The sequence below is a fragment of the Peromyscus eremicus genome, chromosome 3 (genome assembly GCF_949786415.1).
Source record: "Peromyscus eremicus chromosome 3, PerEre_H2_v1, whole genome shotgun sequence".
Classification (NCBI taxonomy): domain Eukaryota; kingdom Metazoa; phylum Chordata; class Mammalia; order Rodentia; family Cricetidae; genus Peromyscus; species Peromyscus eremicus.
Window position 1 is genome coordinate 72,791,605 of NC_081418.1, and position 21,487 is coordinate 72,813,091.

Below are 21,487 nucleotides of genomic sequence, written 5' to 3' on the forward strand. Positions count from 1 at the left end.
CGCTTTGGAGACCAGGCTGGCCTCGAACTCACAGAGATCCGCCTGGCTCTGCCTCCCGAGTGCTGGGATTAAAGGCGTGCGCCACCACCGCCCGGCGAGTTTTTTTTTTTTTGTGTGTGTCTCTGTTGTCTTTTGCTGCATATGGACATCCAGTCACCAAGATGACCAGACCTTCAGCCCTTGGCCACTGCTTTGGATGTGGCTTTGTTTAACCTCTGTGGGCTTGTGAATATGCTCCCATGTCCTCTGTTGCAGATGCAGGCAGAGGGCAGCCTCCACCCACTGGGGCTGTGGAGCTCCTGGCCAGCCTTCCCAGGTTCATCTTAGGAGTGCCATCGCATTCCTAGGCATGAGAGTAAGGGGATCAATACTTTCGGGAGCTCTCATTTCCTTCTGGGACCAAAGTTGAATATGTTTCCATTTCCATTGTCCTGGTAAAAGGTGCCTGGCACTGGCTCATTCACAGCCTTCAGGCCTATCTGCAGACCTACAAGGGACTTGATTGATGGTACCATGTGCCCGCCCACTGATTCCTCGGTGGGTAGCTCAACTTGTACTGCTCTAGCTTCCAAACTAAATGCATCAAAGTCACCTGGAGAGATCATTACACCGTCTCTGATTTGCTAGCTCGGGGGTTTGGGTCCAAGAAGAATTTGCATTGGTGACAAGTTCCCTACTGATCCAGCTGTCCTGAAGACAGGCCTTTGAGAACCCTTGCTCCGAAAGAACCATAGATTTGATGGATCTCATTTGGCTACATTTTCATTCACTCACCCATTCATGTATTCATTAAACAAGTACTTATTGAGAGCCTACTCTTCCAGGTACTGGAGATGTAGCAGTGTGAAGAAAACAGAATCCTGACTTTATGAAGCTCACATTTCTAGTGGAAGGACACATACTCTAAGTCACACAGGAAAACAGAAGTTGGTGAGAGCTGTAGAGACAGATAGAGCAGTGGGAGGTTCTGAGGTGGGGATGTAGCACTAGGCACAGAAAGATGTGATGGCATTGGACATCCTGATAATAACTAATTTCTGACTCCGCGGTAGACTCTCTGTGCCTCCTGTAAGTCAGCTGGCATGCAGAGAGTGCTGTGTGAGTGGCAGACATCTAGGCCTCTGCCAGTTCCAATGAGAAGGGATTTCTGTCTGCTGGAGAAGACCTGATGCTTGAGATAGGCCTTGAGCGTTGATGGGATTTTATTTCTTCAACGAAGAGAGTGTCTTTAAGAGAGAAAGGGGTACAGGCAAAGCCTGGGCATGAACAGTGCATGCCCAAGGAACAGAAAAAGGAAAGAAAAGCGGAGTAGAGAAAAGGTAAGCCCGGATAGTTGGACCAGGAGGCAGACCACCCAGAGCTGGTCAGGTGTGGAGGAGCCATTCCATAGAAGCCCTGGTAGCTATTGGAGGTTTTTTTTTTTTTTTTTTTTTTTTTTGGTTTTTTTGAGACAGGGTTTCTCTGTGTAGCTTTGCGCCTTTCCTGGAACTCACTTGGTAGCCCAGGCTGACCTCGAACTCATAGAGATCCACCTGGCTCTGCCTCCCGAGTGCTGGGATTAAAGGCGTGCGCCACCACCGCCCGGCGCTATTGGAGGTTTTTGTGTAGAGTGTCCAGGAGGTCTTCAGTGGATGGATTATGAGTAGGACACCCTAACCTTGTTACAAATTTATTTAGTATAATTATTCAATTCAGTTTCTAATGTTGGGATATAACAGAGAAAAGTACCCAAACCTATTCCAGAGCAGAGAGCAGAGGGAGTTATTGGAAGAATCTCCGATGACTTTCTCCAGATCCCCAGGGGGCTGCATAGAAGCTTTCCTCAGAGGAGAGCCAGCTCTCCATGCTACACACACGACTAACCAGACCCTATCTCAAGTTCAGGTTCCTGGGAGACAGTTTGGTTGGTCCCATTTGGGTGAGCTGTCTTTTGTATAGGCATTCGATTGTATAGGCATTCGGTTAAAAGTCTGTTGAGGTTGGGACTCAGGCACATCCCTTCAGTAGGCCTGGTCCTTAGAGAAGAGCCACTGGGCTGGGTAGCAGCTGGGCTAGAGTCGGGGTGGACTGGGAGAGAGAAATGATCAGGCCATACTCACAGGCAGGCAGAATTTAGAGCGTGAGTGTAGTGTGGCAAGAGCAGAGACGCTGGTGAGTATGAGTATGAGTGCAGCTGGTGAGGTATGAGCCTTGGGATTCCTTCTGACTTAGGGGAAAGTACTCTTCCTGTGAGGGTCCCTGGAGGCTATTGGCAGGTTGACAAGACACCCCACCCTGGGAAGATTTATTGGCAGGACTTTTGATTCTCTTAGTGGGGCATTGCAAGGCACTATAGATTCATAAGAATAGTTTGATTTGGGTGTATTTTTCTGACTGAGCCCTTGTTAAGAATTATCTACAGGAACCTAACATTTTAATTTGCAATTGTTTAAGAGGAATACTCTGTAACAGGAACGTGACAGCTTGACTTTGCTTTGAAACGTTTTCTTTTAATATTTTAATGGGCTGGAGATCATCCCAGCTCCCGCCGGCTCACTCTCTCTGTTCACCCTTCTTTTCCTTCATCACAACCTTCTTTCATTTTTCCATCTGGGCAGCAGACAGGTAGCTTGCCAGATCATTTACTGGTGTCTTAATCTTGCCAGGTCCCATTAGCTGCTGGTAGACGTGGCTGCTTGAGGGAAATGCTCTTGCACAAAGCATCTGGGAAGGCCAGCCACCTCTGGGAGTGTACGGTGTGGAGGGTGGGAGGCAGGGAAGTCAGACCTCTCCTGTCTGCCTTTGAGTCTGCAGCTGGATCCATTCTTAGTGGAGGGATGTCACCAGGGGAGGGGGCCAGTCACCCTGCAAAGAGGAGAGTCTTAGTCCCCTTTAGTAAGAGATGCTATGTCAAGACCACCGTTGTCGTGTGAAGCAGATCCCAGGTGAGGCAGCCACCTTGAGTTGGCGTGGGGGAAACTGAACTAACTTGGAGGCACCTCAGGTGGCTTCCATACTCAGGGCTGCTTTTTCTTGTGTATTTTCCACACAGCAGTTTTGGATATCCTTTTTTTGTGTTATTTTGAGATAAAGATGGAAGGACTCCCTATGTGACCCCAGCTGGGCTCAAACTTGACATCTACCTGCCTCAGTCTCCTAAGTATAGGGATTGGAAGTGTTGGCCACCACGCGTGTTCTGATTATTTTTGAGACAGGATCTCACAGTGTTGCCCAGGATTGGCTCCAAGTCATGGGTTCAGCAGATCTTCCTGCCTCAGCCTCTGGAGCGGCTGGGGCTGCTGTACTAGCCTTGGTAGTCTTTGTCGTCGTTGAAAACATTGTCTTCAGTTTTGAGTTGTCCAAACAATCTTAAACTAGAATTTGAAGCAAGCCGACTCTTTCCCTCCTAGCTGATGTGTATAACGGAACTGAGAGGAGAATTGTCTGTCTCCTCTGGGATGGCCATTTTTCTTTTGTCTCTGGATCTGAGATAAGAGTAATTTAAGCAAAGGGTTGTCTAAGCCTATGCCATTTCATTTTAGTTTTTAAAAAATATTTTTTATGTTTGTGTGCATGTGAATGTGCCCGAGTGTTTGTGCACCATGTGCATGCTGGAGCCTGTGGAGGTCAGCAGAGGGTGTTGGGTTCCCTGGAACTAGAGTTACAAGGTAGTTGTGAATGGTCATGTGGGTGGTGGGAACCGACATGCAAGCATAATGAATTCTTGTAACTATTGAGCCTTCTCTCCAGCCCCACCAATTTATTAAAAAAAATTAATAGGAATGTAGGCTGGGGGTGTAGCTCAGTGATAGGAATGTGAGACCGTGGGGCCGAAGAAATGGCTCAGTGGTTTAGAGCACCGCTGCCCTTCCAGAGGACCGGGGTTCTGTTTCCAGAACCCACCATGGTACCTATTAACCCTCTGGAATCCCAGTTCCAGGGGATCTGATGCCCTCTTCTGGCCTTCACAGGCACCAGGCATACATACGGTACACAGATATACATGCAGGCAAAACACTCATGCACATAAAAAAAAAAATAAATAAAAGTACATGAGACCATGGATTCAATTCCAAGTACAACAAATAAATAATAATAATAGTGATGTATATGCACTGGTTAGGTATTTAAAACTTAGAGTTCTAGCTGCCCAGCCGCTAAGAATTGAGAAGGCGCTTTCAGGCAGGTGTGGTTCTTCCTGTTGCCCTGCTCTAGCCTCTCCAGGGTTAGGAGGCCCACCGGATGGGCCTTTGGCCATATCTTGTGTTACACACTCTCGGATCTGTGTCTTCTCATTTGGATCCACTCTGTTCTCCTAGTTGCTTTCAATTTTTCCAGAGTTTTATTGTCATCCCTGGGCTATTTGGGTCATTTTTTACCGTTTCTTTAATCCCTTTGGAGGGGAAGGCATGCGAGGCTTTATGGATTCATTTTACTATTTGTTCTTTTATTTTTTAAAAAGATTTGTTTGTTTCATTTTAGATGATATGTGTTCACTTGGGTATAGGCATGTACTTGTAGGTACCCAGAGAGTTCAGGTGTCAGACTCGCTGGAACTGGAATTGTAGCTGGTTGTGAGCTACCCAACGGGGTCCTCTGCGACAGCAGTATGAACTCTTCACCTCGGAGTCATCTCTCCAGTCCTCTTTTATTTATTCTTATTAACAGGTTTTTGTTTTTTCTTTTTTTTTGGAAGGAAGGTTTTGCTGTGTAGCCCAGGCTGGCTTCAGTCTTCCTACCTCAGTTTCCCCAGTGCTTGGATTCCAGGCATTCACCAGCCCACCCAGCTTGCCATTTGTTCCTTCAAATGTTCTTCCTGGCTGTAAAAAACCCTATATTCAGAGGCACAGCCTGTTATTTACACTGTAAGAATAGAGACACCACGTACTTACTTACGTTAAGTGATATGTTGCAAAGTAATGTATGCTTCTGTGCAGACAGTTTACTGAGTGGAGTATCACGAGTTTTACTTGCGTCCAGCAAGTGTCCTGGCTGAATCTACTGTTTTTTTTTCCCCTTTTCTTTTTTGAGACAGGGTCTCAAACTTGCTGACCTTGACTTCTGATCCTCCTGCCTCCACCGCCTGAGTGTTAGGACACAGATCTGAGTCGTCAAGGGGTCATGGTATGGGGATTGAGCCCAGGGCTTTGTGTGTGCTAGATAAGCACCCTACTGCTGAGTTACACCCCCTAGCTAGATTCCCCGCCCCCCTACTTTCTTAAATGTTAACTTCATTTTGCAGTTTTAGTCATTTATAGAAAACACCTCAGATCTCCTGGAGTCAGAGATAACTTTCTAGAACCATCCAGCGTGGTTTGGTGTTTTTTTTTTTGTTTTTGTTTTTGTTTTTTGTTTTTTGTTTTTTTTGTACAAATGGGAAAGAGTTCCATGAAACTTCATCTATGGAACCTAAAATTATTTTTATGTACGATGTCTCATGAAGTATAACCCATCATCCTCATATGCTCCTCTTTTCTAAGTGGTTCTAATCAAAATTCAGGGTCTTACTAAAGGACAAAAATCTAAATCTTGCCTAAAATACCTTATAATGTTTTTAAAAATACAGAATATTTTCATCCTCAAAATTCACTGTTTCTTTTTTCCTTGAGCTTGTTTCTTTTTTAAAAAATTTTATTGCGATGTATTTTGATCATATTCACCTTCACAAACCTCCCCAGACCCACTCCTCTTCCCTCCCCACCCAACTTTGTGTCTTCTTTCTTTTTCTCCATCGACACAAATTGGTGCTGCCAAAAGGTTCATGGGTGTGTGGCTTTCCACTGGGCATGGTAGACATACCATGGGAACTCTTAGAGGAAACTGACCTTTCCTCTCCTGCAGCTAAGAATTGGGAGTAGCCCTCATCTAGAGCGGAAAGTTCTTTACTCTCCATGCTGGGATTTGGTTTGGGCTCGCACAGGTCTTGTCCCAGATATCTTGAAGAATGTCACTGGGAGGTACTATAGATCCCATCACCCTCTGGAGGCAGGTAGTAGTGTCCAGGGGCAGTGACAGAAACAGGCGTGAGTGAGCTGTGGAGAGGAAAGGCAGGGTGTTAGATGTGTTGTTTCCCTTGGCCTTTCTCTTCCTTCCTTCCTGCCTTCCTTCCTTCCTGCCTTCCTGCCTTCCTGCCTTCCTGCCTTCCTGCCTTCCTGCCTGCCTTCCTGCCTTCCTGCCTTCCTGCCTGCCTTCCTGCCTTCCTGCCTTCCTGCCTTCCTGCCTTCCTTCCTTCCTGCCTTCCTTCTTCTTTTTTTTTTTTTTTTTTTTTTTTTGATTTTTCAAGACAGGGTTTCTCTGTGTAGCTCTGGAGATTGTCCTGGAACTCTTTCTGTAGACCAGGCTGGCCTCGAACTCTCAGAGATCTGCCTGGCTCTGCCTCCCAAGTGCTGGGATTTAAGGCCTGTGCCACCACCCCTTCGCTTCCCTTGGCCTTTCTGGGCCCACTTTTCAGCAGCTTCACTGGCAATTCGCTCTGCAAGGCTCTCCTGTTTGGACCATACATTGAAGACCCACATGTCCTCTGGCTTTAGTTGGGTTCAGCCATAAGACATAAGGAAGGGTCCTCCGAGGAAGTGAAGTAGTAATCTTTAGTCCCTGTCTGTGGGGTCACCAAAGTTTGTGTCTTGAAACCGAAGGTCCCAGCCCTAGTCATGTGTCACTTAGCTACCCAAACTCCCTGGGTCCTTCCTGGCACAAGTGTAATAAAGGCACTTCCTCCTCAGCCTTGGGCTGCTGCTCTGTCCCCTGTATTACTCTGCTTCAGCCCTGTGCATGCAGCCCCTTTGCTAAAAAAATGTAAAATTTACTTTTGTAACCGTTTAAAAGGATGTAGTAGCAGTGTGAATTACATGCATGCTGATATGCAATTGATCTCTAGGACGTTTTTTTCTTAAAAACTTCTAACTCCAGATGCACTAATAATTCCTCCCCATTTTCACTGCACCCCACTTTCCAGGTGACTACATTTTACTTCTTTTTCTATGAGTTTAATTTTTTTTTAATGTTTTATTTTTGAGACAGGATTCCACACTAGAGCTCAGGCAGCCCTGGAGTTCACTATGTAGCCCAGGCTGGCCTCAAACTTGGTGTCTTTCTGCCTTAGCTGATCAGGTACTGGTATTATAAAGTCCTGTGCTCATGTACTTGGTGGAATCATACATGTTAATCTTTCTTGACTAGTTCATTTCACTTAATGAAGTATCCACAAGGTACATTAATAATATGTAGCAAATCATACAATTTTCTTTATTTCCTTCATTTTGTGTATTTTTCCCCGTTTGTTAGTTATTGGACATTTAGCTTGCTTTCATTTTTTAGGCTGTTGTGGATCATGCTTTAGTGAACATGTTTGCCCAAATATCTCTGCAAGTCTCTGTTTTTAATTCTTTTGGATAAAAAGGGTTTTTGAGTCTTCTTTTACTTCTGAGTTAAATTTTTTGATGAAATTCCTTTTTCCATAGTAGCTGAACCATTTTGCATTCCCACCAACAGTGCACAAGGTTTGAGTTTCTCCACATGCTCATCTATACTGGTTATTTTCTGTGTTTTTAGTGGCCTCCCTGCCTGACCTGAGGTAATATTGCTATCATTGTTTTTAATTGAATTTTAATTATTAAATTTATTCTGTTTAAAATAATTACATATCTCTGTGTGTATTTGTGTGTATGAGCATGTGTGTGTGGGTGCTCACAGAGTCCAGAAGAGGGTGTTGGATCCGATGGGACAGGAATTATATATAGGCAGTTGTGAGGCAGTGTGGGTGTTGGGAACCAAATCCTGGTCTCCTAGGAGAGCAGCAAGCACTCTTGACTGCTAAACCATCTCTCCAGCCCCCTTAGTTCTGTCTATAGATGAGGAAACTGAGAGGCCTGGAGAAGAACATTGACTGGCTTGAAGTCAGAGCTGGGATTTAAGCCTGGGTTTGTCAGCTGCAGAGCCTCTGAGGTCAACCTAGGTTTCAGGACTGAGGAAGGAGAAATAGCAGTAGAGGGAGTAGATATGGGCAGATTTTTAAAGAAAGCTACAGAGAAGGCAAAGTTAGAGTTTAGGGGAAGAGGGTAGTGGTGCCAGCATAGCCCAAGAGGCAGGAGAGGCTACCTATGAGTGTAGATGAAACTCTAAACAGTCTTAGTAAATAAGAAGCACAGAGCCAAATACAGGGGTAATAGCCGAAGAGATCAGAGAAATAGCGAATACCCACGACTAGCCTTAGCTTACCACCTCACCATTTCTTCCCCAGAGAGAATTTCTTCCTGTCTAACCTGCGCTTTTATTGTCTTCCTGTTCTGCCTTCTCATTGGCTCCAAGCCCAGCCACACCACTTCCTCATCACTGCCTGTTTATACAGACCTCCAGGACTCTATGGTTGGTACTGGGATTAAAGGCGTGTATCACCATGCTTGGCTGTGTCCTTGACCACACAGAGACTCTGCTTGCCATGTGACTGGATTAAAGGCATGTGCTACCACTGCCTGACTTCTGTTTCTGGCTCGCTACGACCTCTGATCTCCAGGCAAACTTTATTTATTAACATACAAATAAAATCACATTTCAGCACAAATAAAATATCACCACATATGAGGGTAGCATTTGAAGTCCTTTGGCAAGGCTTCCAGATGGTTCATTTTCTGCCCCCTAATCCCTAGGTAAAAATACCTGCTTTGGAGCCTGGTGGGAAAGAGTAGAGTCTGGGCTACTATGGCTTCATGCCTGACTGTGTTCAGCCCCTTGGCGAGGAAGGGCCTATCCCAGACTCTTTGACTTGGCTTCCAGTGCTGTCCATGGAACTTTCCTCCTACCCAAAACCAAGGCCAGTGAGAAGGGCCAGTGGGTCTTGATTTCTCTAGGGTAGTGGAGACAGTCTTTGCATTCTAGAGTGGGTCCATCTGTGTAGATCACAGCAGAACCAGGAACCCAAGCTGCTTGAGATTCATGTCAGGCTGTGTGGTTTAGATCCTGGTTGGCAGCACATCCCTGTTCTGAGTGCTCAGTTGCGACATGTGGTTAGTGGCTACCATATGGACAGCACAGGATTCGACACATGCTTTTATTCATTGTTCTGAGTCAGAATGATAGGTAAGGAAATGAAGGCCAGTGATTGTGCACTGGTTGGTACTTACTCATCGAGACCTGAGTTGTCTCCTTGGGAGTATGTTGGCCACCTGCACTCGCCAGAGGAGGGCATGCAGGTGGTCAGTGCTCTGAAAATACATTACGGTTTTAATTTGTATTTCCTTGGTGCTTGGTAATATTGAACATCTTTTCATATGCTTATTGATCATTTGGATTTCTTATCTGAAGAAATGTCTATTGAAATAGTTTTCTCGTTTTTTTTTTTTTTTTTTAAGTTGGGTCATTTTGTTGTTGTTGACTTATAAGACTTCTTAGATTTTTCTAGATATGACTCCCTTATATGGTGTATTACTTATTGTTCTTATTTGTCACTGGGACAAAATGCGTGACAGAGGCATCTTCAGGAAGGAGAGGATTATTTTGTCATGTGCTGTGGGATGGTCTTTCTATGTGCTGTGAATATGTGTTGCTACCATTGGTTAATAAAGAAGCTGCTCCAGCCTATGGTAAGACAGGTTATAGCCAAACAGGAAATCTAAGCAAAGATACAGGGAGAAGAAAGATGGAGTCAGGGAGACACCAGCCTGCCACCCAAGAAGCAACATGCCAGCAGACCGGTAACACCATGGCCACGTGGCAACACATAGATGAATAGAAATGGGTTAATTTAAGATGTTAGAGCTAGCTAGCAAGAAGCCTGAGCCACAGACCAAACGGCTTGTGATTAATATAAGCCTCTGTGTGTTTACTTGGGACCAGGCAGCTGCAGGACACAGGAAAACTTCCGGTTACAGTCATGTAGTTTAGAGATTTCAGTCCTTGAAGGCTGGAAAGGCATGGTGGCTGGAGCAGCTTGGTCTATGACAGCTGGAGCTTGCAATGCAGCTGTGTACATCACAGGCTTGGTGACAAGGGTCACTGGATCAACCGCCTTGCCAGCCCTCTTGAATTTCTTTCAGCAATATTTCTCTTATTTTTCAGTGCATAGTTCTTTGGGGCCCTTGCTTGGTTTATTTCTAGCAGTTTCATGTGTAAGCACAGTGATAGTTACCTTTCTCCTCTCCAGCTCAGATGCCTTCTACTTCACTTTCTTGCTGAATTGCTCTCACCAGTTTTTCCAGGACTTGGTTGACTAGAATTGGGAAAGTAGGCACCGTTATTTTATTTATGAGCACATGGAGAAAGCATCCGGTCTTTCCCCCATTGAGTATAATGTCAGCTGTGCACAGCCCCTTCATGAGGCCTCCCTGGAATGGCCTGGCTGGGTGAGCCATCTGTTTCCTGTCGGACCCCAACTGGGACATCTGTAAAAGGTGTGAATGAGCTGGACAGTGGGACAGGCTGCATCAGTGCTTATTGTAGAACTGCTGAAATGATTTTCATGACCAGTTCTGGGCTTGATGCTTCGTGTGAGTTTGTGCCAGTTGCACTGATCAGCACAAATCTAGAACAACTTCAGTTTTTCCAGATGGCCAGCCTTTTAAGCAACAGATAGCGCTGGTTTCGTATTGTTAGAGCTTTATGTGTCTGGGTGTGTGTGTGTGTAATACATTTTTGCATCATTGCTCACAGTGCTGTGTGACCATCAAAGGAAGGAATTAATACTGTGAGGCTGATCATCAAAGGAATTAACAATACTGGGAGTCTGCAGAACCTCCAGAGGCCTGTGCCAGCCAGGAGCTGAGTCCTGAATTAGACAGTCCTGGATTCTTACATTTTTGTTTTTTCCCACTTGGCTAAATTTTAAGCTTGGAAAAAAAATTTTTAACTACCAGGGAGACTGAATGTCTGAGTACCTACCTACTGCGTTGTGTAAAGATTATGAGGATTTCAAGGATTAGGAGGATTCAAGCTCTTTGTGAAAAGCTCACTTTGCTACCGGACCTAACGTATAAGAAATGTTCTGTAAATAGTAGTTACTGTTGAAAATGTGCATTAAGTTATATTGAGTGAGGTCAACCAGACGTGGAAAGAGAAGCACCATGTGCTGCTCCCTCTTCTTTGTGGACACTAGCTCTGAATCTTCGGATTCGAGTATGTAATCTGAAGGATCTGAAGAACCCATAAGAAAGCAACTATGGTGGGATGGAGACGGAGGAAAAGGAGTCAAGAAGTGGGCATAGTAGGAGAGGAGTGCTGTGAAGGGTTGTCTGATTTGACTTAAGTCCTGCTCAACAGGAGGGAAGCATGCCTGGTACTGTAAACCTAGTCAACTACCATGGCTGGCAAGGTCATAGACCTGAGAGAAGAACCTACTACCACCATTTTCCTAAACCAATATAATTTCTAGCTGCATTCTAAATGATTATCTTTACACCCACAGATAACTGATCAGCCTTGGGATTGCATAGCTTATGTTCATATAAGAAATGCTAGATGTATAAACATGCATATATATGTATATATATATATATATTATATGTAGGTACACACACACACACACACACACACACACACACACACACACAGAGGAGTGTTGGGGTAAGCCACTGTCATCTAGGGAATCCACAGAGTTTACTCCCTGGAATAGCCAGAGCATTGGACTTCTGGGAAAGGTAGAAGACTGAATCATGAAAAGGAGGAACCACTTGGCACATGCCAAGAAAGTAACACTTGGGAGTCAGAGGGCCGCCAAAGTGGAGAACTTGGCTGGAGCCCAGATAGTAAAAGTGATAGGTGGGGATCTCAGTGCTGCAGATGCAGAAAAAGAGTTGTGAGCTACGCAGAGAGACAGAAAGAACGAAAGGACAAACTCTGTTAGAACAAACAGCTCCCATCAAGGGGGTTGAAGGGACCCTAGAGGCGAGAGACCACTCAGGGACTCTGGCATTCTCCCTCCTACACCTCTTCAAACTGAGTGGTCTGACTAGGATCCTCACCTGAGTAGACTTTTCCTTCCCTGGCCCTCAAACCCCTTGGAGCAAGAAGCAGGCCCTCTGAAAGGGTCCCACACCTGGTTTCCTCATCAGCTTCCGTTCTCCTGGCCCTCCTTCAATATGTCTATACACGGAACAATAATAGTTAAATAAGGGAGAATAAATTTGGCGGGACACGGGAGGGGGTGGGGGGGGAGGGAAGAGGTGGGAGAGAAGTAGATGCAGTGCTCATGTGTGAAGCTCTTAAAATAAAATAGGGCCAGAGAGATGGCTCTGCGTTCGGAGCATTGGCTGCTCTTCGGGAGGACCCAGGTTTGAGTCCCAGTGCCCATGTGGTGGCTTACAATTGTCCATAACTCCACTTCCAGGATATCTGAGGTGGGCACCAGGCATGCGTGTGGTGCACAGACATACATGCAGGCAAAGCACTCATACACATAAAATAAATTAAATTAAAGAAAAAACTTAATAAAGACTAGTAAATAAAATAAAACACAGCCCTAAACCACTCTCAATTTGCAAATTCTGTATTCTCCACGTGTAAAGATGTGGAATGATTTTTGATCTGTTAGCTGTGCCTACAATATTCTTCTATAACCAAAATGATTGTTTGAATATTTTATTTTAGTTTAATGGACTTTTAAATAGGATTCAATGCCTTTTTATTTCTAAGCATTTTCAATTCTTAGAAAATGAACTAACATCATTAGAACAGAATGTGTGCACTTAAAAAAAAATTGCATTAAACTTGGGAACTGTTGACGTCCTACAGACGAGGAATGCATTTCTAACGCCACTCCCTGCCTTTGCATTCTTGCTGCTCCCACATATGCTATGCCTGGGGAGTCTTGGAAGCTTTGCTTTCGGATTGGTTAGTGTAATCTTAAAGATGGTTCAGTGATACAGCCATGCTCAAGCAAAAGTAAGAGCTGGCCTTCCAGGAGGTGGCGTTTGTGCCAGCGTGGAGGTACAAGGTTGCCGTGTGTAGAAGCTGCACATGCTCCTTTGTGCTCTAGTGTGGTCTTGAAATCCTGCTTTCTGTTCCTGACCTTGAAGAAAGGAAGGCAGTGAAAATGTGGTATAAGACTAGGAGGAGATGGGGAACGGGGCAAGTCTAGAGGAAGCTGGCTCCACCGCTTCAAACTGTTAATTAGGAGAAAATGAGGAAAAGGCAGGAGGTTCGAAAGGAGGGTTGGTACAGCCTCATGAAGTGAATGCTATTACTTATTGTCTTTCTCTCTTTTTTGGATTTTAAAATGTGGGTCTTTCCATATCATCTATATATGAGTAAATGGAAAATGGTACCATTTTACACTGTTACCTATAGCGCGCGTATGCATGTTTATCATAGCACACACACAGAGAGGTCAGAGGATGTCTTCTAGTAGTTGGGTCTCTCCTTCCATCCACCATGGAAGTCCTGGGGACCCAGGTTTCATCAGACTTGGCAGCAGGTGCCTCTACCAGCCGAACTACCCCATTGTCCCTACACCTCACTTACTGTGACTGTCTTTCTTGTAAGTGAGTAGGAATCTGGAGTCTGGCCACGGAACATTTCATGGTACATCTGAGTAACATGCAGCCAGGGCCATACCCTTGAGTTGTTCCCACTGTTTACTATTGTAACCCAAGGTCTGCAGCAAGTTTCCTTTTGCTCATTTTTCTGTATTTTGCAGTCATTTCCCCTAAGGCCACCCTGTCTCTTTTCTTTGTTCTGCAGCACTGGGGATTAAACCCAGGGCCTTGGAGTGCTAGGCGACTCCACTATTGAGCACTATCCCCAGACCTCCTTCCCTTTAAATTTTGAGGCAGTCTCATAAGGTTGCCCGGCTGGCCTTGAACTTGTGATTCTTTTCCCTCAGCCTCACTTGTAGTGATGTTTGGAACTATGGGTCTCTGCCAGTTTATAAAGTACTTATAGAGAAAGTCCTTGTCTTGGACTTGGATTATTTCTCTCTCAAAGCACATATCCATCATCTCCTAGAAGATGTGGTGTTGCTGAATTGAACATGAAAAAACAAGGGTGCCATGATTTGTTATTTATTGTCTAACCTGTCAGCATTTAATAGTGTGCATCCCCTCTCCTCTGCATGCGCCTCGGTGTGCTTAGGGCATCAGAGGGACAGTTTTCAGGTCTTGGCTCTTTGCTTCCACTGTGGGGTCGGCGGGGGATCAAACTCAGGTTGTCAGGCCTGTGTGGCAATCATTTCTAAGTGGATTTGTTGGCAACATTCAAGTTAATATGAAAACCTCAACTCTGCAAATACTGTCCAGTGAAAACATTTGCTGGGTCAGTAACTTTTTGCTAGGCCGTTTCCTTTGCTGTGACCTTCATGAATCGGCTTTCTCTGTGGGGATAACGATGCTTTTGTTTCTCTCTCCCTACCTTCTGGATCTTCAGCTATGACAGAGACTCCACCTTCAATGTGTTTGTGGGAAAAGGCCAGCTGATTGCAGGGATGGACCAAGCCCTGGTCGGGATGTGCGTAAACGAGAGGCGTTTCGTGACGATCCCTCCAAACCTCGCCTATGGAAGTGAAGGAGTTTGTACGTTTTCACTCTTTTTATAGACACATTGGCATGCAGGCTCCGCAGCCAACCTGACTGGAGAATTTGGGGTCTTTAATAGGGGAAAAGAAAGGCTGAACACCCACAGCTAGCTTTTCCATTGTAGATTTCTCTCTTGGACATAGAAGAAAGGGTCAGCCCAGGAATATCTAATGAACTCTTGATGAGAGGAGACTCTTTCCTCTCTCTCACTTACCTTAATTTTATTTGGAGGAAGGATGTAGGAAGAGTGGGCCTTTTGGAATTGTACATCAGTGATGGGTTCGAATTCTTTTGACTTCTGGTACATTGATAGCAGTCTTCAATGGACTTTTCCCTTGTGGGATGTGAAGAAATGTTTATTTAACCCACTTAGGTCATTGATAGCAGACCAAGGGTTCCCACCTAAATCCAGCCTGGTGAACCAGTGAGTTTTTTGGAGTAACTTACAGAGCATAGCGGAGGGGTTCAAGGGATGTGAGTGACTCAGAAGCTCCAGGGTCAGTCAGAAGCCCACTGTACCATGGGTGATGCCACATAAAAGCTGCATCTCTGAGTACCCTGCTCTACTGAGAGGCAGCTCTTCAGAGCACAGTTCTCCTCCGTAGCCACTGTTCACACTTTTACAACGTTTGGGAAAAACCAAGTAAATCTTGTAACCTTTACATTAGCTCCGCAGCCTGCTTCCCCCCCCCCCCCCACCCGAGGGAGTGATTCAACATGGAGAAAATAGCTGTTCCAGCTTTCTAGGGATCTCTGTATCGCCAGGAGATGGCAGCCTTGCAGTGTGAATTCACTTTAATTTCTAGCTGGTGTGATCCCTCCAAACTCAGTACTTCATTTTGATGTGCTCCTGATGGATATTTGGAATTCTGAAGACCAGGTTCAGATTCAGACGTATTTCAAGCCCCCCACTTGTCCTCGGACTATCCAGGTGTCTGATTTTGTGAGGTACCATTACAACGGAACGTTCTTGGACGGGACACTGTTCGATTCCAGGTAAGTCCCACTGTTGGTGGCAGCGTGTGAAATGCCGTTTGCCTCCTTCTGGTTCCTTCTGTCATGTCTTCTTTCTCTGCCTATTTGGAAACCAGAAAATGTACCCTACCAAACTATACCTAGGACCAGATCCCATCCCATATAGTTTTGGTTAGTGTCTGATTCTTTGTGGTGCCAGAGTCAAAATTTAACACCTTAGAAAAAATGAAAAACGATCTTGATTTAATGTAAACCATATATCTGAAGATCTGCCCTTGTGAAGAGCCACATTTCCCAGTAAGCTCATGAGTGTTTGACTCATTCATATAATTCTCCCATGAAAAGAGAAGGGGAAAAATGAAACTCCAGAGCAGTATGAGGCTAGGATAAAAACCGGGAACTCTCTGGGGTTTTCTGTGAGGACAGAATGTTCATGGGTGGGATAGCTGTTGACTGCTGCTATAAATATGAGCTTTTCGCTTCTTTCTAATATCAGGGAGCAAAAATGGGAAATACCTGTCACTAGGGATGCGTGTGGGCTCTTTGTTTACCTGAGACTTGGGAAGCAAAAACCCCAAGGGATGAATTAGAATTGGGATGGAACTTGTTTCCTCCCTTGTTTTTTGTTTTTTTGTTTTTCTTTTAGCCACAATCGAATGAAAACCTACGACACGTACGTGGGAATTGGATGGCTGATTCCGGGAATGGACAAAGGGCTGCTGGGCATGTGTGTTGGGGAGAAACGTATCATCACCATCCCTCCTTTTCTGGCCTATGGAGAAGAGGGAGATGGTAAGTCCCCTTTCTCAGAGCTTCTCTCATTCGTCTTTATATGTTTATTTTTATTTATGAGTATATGTGTGTTCCTGCTTGTCTGTATGTGCACCACATGAGTGCATTGCCCTCAGAGGCCAGAAGAGGGCTTCAGGTCCCCTGGAGCTGGAGAGACAAGCTGATGTGAGGTGCCTGATGTGGGTGGGTGCTGGGAACCGAACCTGGATCTTCTGCAAGAGCAGTAGATGCTCTTACACTGGGCCATCTCTGAGCCATCTCTAGCTTCATTGTTCTTACTTTTATTTGTAGAGTTCAGTTCTTTTCATCCATGAAATACACCAGTCCCTTTGCTCTAGACCAACACTACCACCATGGTAGCCACTAGCTACCACATGTGGCTGCTTACATTTAAGTGAAAATGAATTAAAATTAAAATTCAGTTCTCGTCACATCCTTACATTTCAGATATGCAAGAGCCACACATTGCCGAGGGCTCCTGAGTTTCTACACAGTTACCTTTCATTCCCATCATTGCAAGGGTTCTGTTGGAGAGTGCTAGTCAGGATGACCTTCTGTGTGGAACTTGCCTTTGCTCATGGCCGTTGGTGTTCATGTAAACACCGTGTCTCTCCCCACCTTGCCAGCTGCAGCCTGGGGCACCAACATCTCTTACTTTTTATCTGTAAGCAGTATTTGATCTAGACAGTTTAAAAAGATGTAAACATCAAAGTCAAGATTTAGCCACTAATGTCTGAGCTGGCGAATTTCCCAGCTTTCCACCTTTATTTGCTTTATGAGTATGTGTGTGTTCTGTCCGGACAAACTCAAAGCGTCACATTGGCTGTGGATATGGTGGAGTTGGTAGAGTGCTTTGCCTAGCATTTGTGAAGTCCCCAGTTTGATTCCCCAGCACATGGGGGTGCGTGCTTCTAATTTCAGTACCTGGGAGGCGAGAGCAGGGGGATCAGGAGTTCAAGGTCATCCCCAGCTACAGAGTAAGTTGGAGGACCCCATCTCAAAGTAAAATAAAATAATTATTTTATTTTATATTAAGAGAAGTAGAGTGTTGGCTGATATATAAGGTTTATTGGTTATTCATATTAAATTTCACACATTTGATCATTCTGACAGTTGGACACAACAGAGACCTTTAGGCATTTAAGTAGTAGGCATACATGGAAGAAGGAATAGAAATGAGAGCAGGGCATGCTGGCATACTCCTGTAATAGCAGATGAGAGGCTGAGCTGGAGGAGGATCATGAGTTCAAGGAAGGCTGGTAGGTAAGACCCTATTTAAACACACACACACACACACACACACACACACACACACACACATACACACACAAGGAATACAAATGAAAACATGGTGCTATTGAAGAAGTTGAATGGTACTCAGCTTACTATAACCAATGTAATCTTTTCCAAGCTGTTTTCTGTCTCTGTAGTCTGTAGAGCAAGGGAGAGGGGGAGTCTGAGGGAATGGGGCTAAACCTTTCTACATTTTCTGTTTGCATGCTTGAGATCTGCAAACAGCTCTTCTGGTGGTACTTTTCTGTTACTGTGATAAAAAACCATGACCAGAAACAATTTATAGAAGGAAGGGTTTATTTGGGCTTATAAATCTGGGGAATGAGTCCACCATGGCCGGGAGGCATGGCAACAAGCCACAGGCATGGTAGCTTGAGTGAGGTGAGAGCTCTCATCTTCAAATTTGTGTACAAAACCAGAGGCAACTGGGAGGTACAAGGCTTTTAATCTCAGTGTCTGTCCCCAGTCACAGACTTCTCCAGTAAGGCTTTGCCGCCTAAACCTCATAATCAGTATTACCAATGGGGGAGCAAGTGTTCAAATGCCTGAGACTATGGGGGACACCTCTCTTTCAAACCACTGCAATGTCTATTTTTTTTTTTTGTTGGTGCTTGTGGTCAGACTTGTGCATGCAGAAATGTGCTATCCCATTGACTACAAACCATTTATGTTCAGGTTGTCTCATTCATGGCCAATAGGAGTGCATTCATTTTGGCTCCTAAATCTTTTGCTTTGTAGCCAAATCTGGCCTTGAATTCCTGATCCTCCTGCCTCAGTCTCCCAAGTGCTGGCAAAATATTTTGGATATCACCTAAATAGCAAAACAAGACCCCCAGCCTAATATGAGAATTGTATTCATTCATTTAAAGTAGATGACTAGTGCTTAAATATTTAAAATGACAATTTAAAGGTACTTTATATTTATGCAATACTTTCCTGTGCTCAGCTATGCAAGTATACTTTAAATGTTTGAATTTTGTGGTATATAAATTATACCTCAGGAAAGCTGTGAAAATATTCGGTGAGTATATGTTAGTGCTAGGGACATTTAAATTCTGCAGTTGATTTTGATGCTTTCCTTTTGGGACTGGAGCAGTAGTAGATCACTCTCTTTGGACGTGCAGGCTTGGGCCTAATTTTTAACAGCACAAGGAAAATGAAACAAAAGGAAAGAAACTTCTTTTTTAAAACATTTTTTTCATACAACATATTTTGATCGTAATCTTTCCCTTTCCCAACTTCTCTCAAATCCTCCCCACCTGCCTACTCACCCAACTTCATGCACTCTCTCTCTCAAAAAAGAAAAAAAATAAACAAACTAAAAAAAAAAAAGAAAAGAAAACCAATAAGACAAAAAATACCCAAACAAAACAAACAGCGGATGAAAACATGTAGTCCATTTTGTGTTGGGCCTGCCTTTAAATATGGTTGATAATCCCACTGACACTTCATTTGAGAAAACTGGTTTTCCCTTTCTCAGTAGGTATCAATTGCAGATAGCTTCTTGGTTAGGGTAGACGTGGTATTCGCTTCCCCTATTCAGGGCTGGGATTTTGTCTGGTTTGAACCTGTGAGGGTCCTGGGCATGCTGTCACGGTTTGTGAGTTCAGATGTGCATCAGTCCTGTTGTGTCTGGAAGACGCTAAAGAAACTCCCTATATCCTCTTTATCCAAAAGCATAAAATATGTGGTCTGTTTACCTCCTGAGTCTTCCAACTTCTGGCGAGAATGTTTCAATTCCAGCATATATATGTATGCTATACAACATACGTAAATAATTGTCATTCTGTATAGTTTAGAGAATAATGAAAAAAGAATACAAGCATTTTTTTCTTTTTTGTTTTTTTTTTTTTTTTTTTTTTTTTTTTGGTTTTTCGAGACAGGGTTTCTCTGTGTAGCTTTGCGCCTTTCCTGGAACATCACTTGGTAGCCCAGGCTGGCCTCGAACTCACAGAGATTCGCCTGGCTCTGCCTCCCGAGTGCTGGGATTAAAGGCGTGCGCCACCACCGCCCGGCTCATTTTTTTCTTTTTTGAGCAAGGTCTAATTTAGTGCAGGCTGGCCTTGAGTTCATTATATAGTTGAGGATAACCTTGAATTCTCATCACCCTCCACCTCCCCAGTGCTGGGATTACACTTGTGTGCCACCATGTCTGGTTTTACAGGCATCACTTTTTGTCTTCCATGTTTTTGTTCTGAGGTTGGTTGAATCCGTGGATGTAGAACCCATGAATACAGAGGCTAGACTGTGTCCAGTGCATCCTCTCTTAGATCCATCTACGAGAAATAGCACCGTGCAGAAATGAGATGTTAGAAAGGATGTAAAAACTATTTTTGGATTATGCGTATCCTCCTTTTCTTTGTTATCTAACTTCTGTCTATTTATATTTTGTTTTGGATAAAGAACTTTACATTAAAAAAAAAAGAAGTGGCTCTTGGTTTTAAAGAACAAGACTGTGTAGTGTTTTCCAGGGCAAAGTCACAGGTTTGGAATTTGCACATTTGAATGCTTACAATGCATTTGTGCAGACAGAACCCACAGGAGGTATGGATTTGGATTTCCATGTGGATGCACACTGCCCACAGAGAGCGTCTCATTGCCATCTGAGCATCTGAAGTATGATCATGGCGGTAGTATGCGCCTATGTTAGCTTGTTCTCCCCGAGTCAGTCAGGCATGCTGTGCCCACTAGCCCATGGTTGGACACCAAGGTGAGACACTCGTTACACAACACAGAGAACGGAGTATTTGTTTCCTTGGCTTGAAAACTTCAAGGAATGCGGAATACCAACACAGAGGGCATGAGTGGTGGTCTAAGCACTTCCCAAATTTGTGTCTGGAATGAAGGGTTCTTTCATTTACTCTAGGGAAAGACATCCCTGGGCAGGCGTCCCTAGTCTTTGATGTTGCATTGTTGGACCTCCATAACCCCAAGGATAGTATTTCCGTTGAGAACAAGGTGGTTCCTGAGAACTGTGATAGAAGAAGTCAGAGTGGGGACTTCCTCAGGTATCATTACAACGGCACACTTCTGGATGGCACCCTCTTTGATTCCAGGTAAGGAATCTACTTTTCACTCATGAGAACATCTGCCTCTTCAGGAAAGTCTGACTGACCACGGTTGACCATGGTCTAAGTTTACCATCAGTGCTGACTCTTATTTTAATCCTCAGTACAGGTCTCTGTTTTCAGATTCTGAATTTGCTCTTAGGTGTTTACAAGGGTTTCCTGATTTAGATGCCCCTGAGAGAAAATGGGAGGGACTTACCCTAGATACCTATTGTATTCCTTCCCACTCTGAACCCCACTGTAGACTCCAAGAGGTAGAGTGGTCAGAAGTGAGGTCACAGAGAAACAGTGGACAAAGAACCAACTCTCGGTGGTGCCCGAGCGTCCTGACATTGGATAGTGTTGGAGCTCTCTGAACATCAGTTCAGTTTATTCTTGTTTCAACATGTTCTCCGAGCTGGTTCAGTTAAGGTATTGGAAAGGCTGTGTAAATGTTAAAGGATGTCCCGCTGGAGGAGACTGCTGGATGCCTTCAGCTCCCTGTGGAATGGATGCTGCAGAGGGTAATTCCTCTGCCACTTCATCAGCAATTCCACACATGGCTTCAGTGTACAATGCCCGTGGCAAGCTGTGGCATGTCTTGTTCATTCAGGTGGCAGGTTAGTTTTGCAATCACTCTTTTAGCTTCCTATAAACAAGTAGCGACAGAACCTCCGTGTCTCTGAGGTAATAGACTTCTAATTTGTTTACACACCCAAAGCATCAAAGGAGGACTTTCCTTTGGTATTCTTTTTATTGGGATAACTCATCCTTCCTATTCTTGAGATCTGTTCTACATTTTTTTAATTACATTTTTTCATGCAAAAAAATAGTCCCCATATGGTTCAAAGTAAAACTAAGCAATAAATTAAGATATTCAATATACCTGTCTGTTTGCCTTAT

At 44.3% G+C, this 21,487-nt stretch overlaps 1 protein-coding gene across 1 annotated transcript in view; it reads left to right on the forward strand.

Moving 5' to 3' along the window:
- Fkbp9 (FKBP prolyl isomerase 9) overlaps window positions 1-21,487 on the forward strand; it is a 51,313-nt gene that overhangs the window by 4,387 nt on the left and 25,439 nt on the right. Inside the window, exons 2-5 of the mRNA XM_059257888.1 lie at window positions 14,329-14,474; window positions 15,284-15,473; window positions 16,099-16,244; window positions 20,404-20,593. Of these exons, the coding sequence (XP_059113871.1) occupies window positions 14,329-14,474; window positions 15,284-15,473; window positions 16,099-16,244; window positions 20,404-20,593 (672 nt within the window). The remainder of the gene's footprint in view (window positions 1-14,328; window positions 14,475-15,283; window positions 15,474-16,098; window positions 16,245-20,403; window positions 20,594-21,487) is intronic.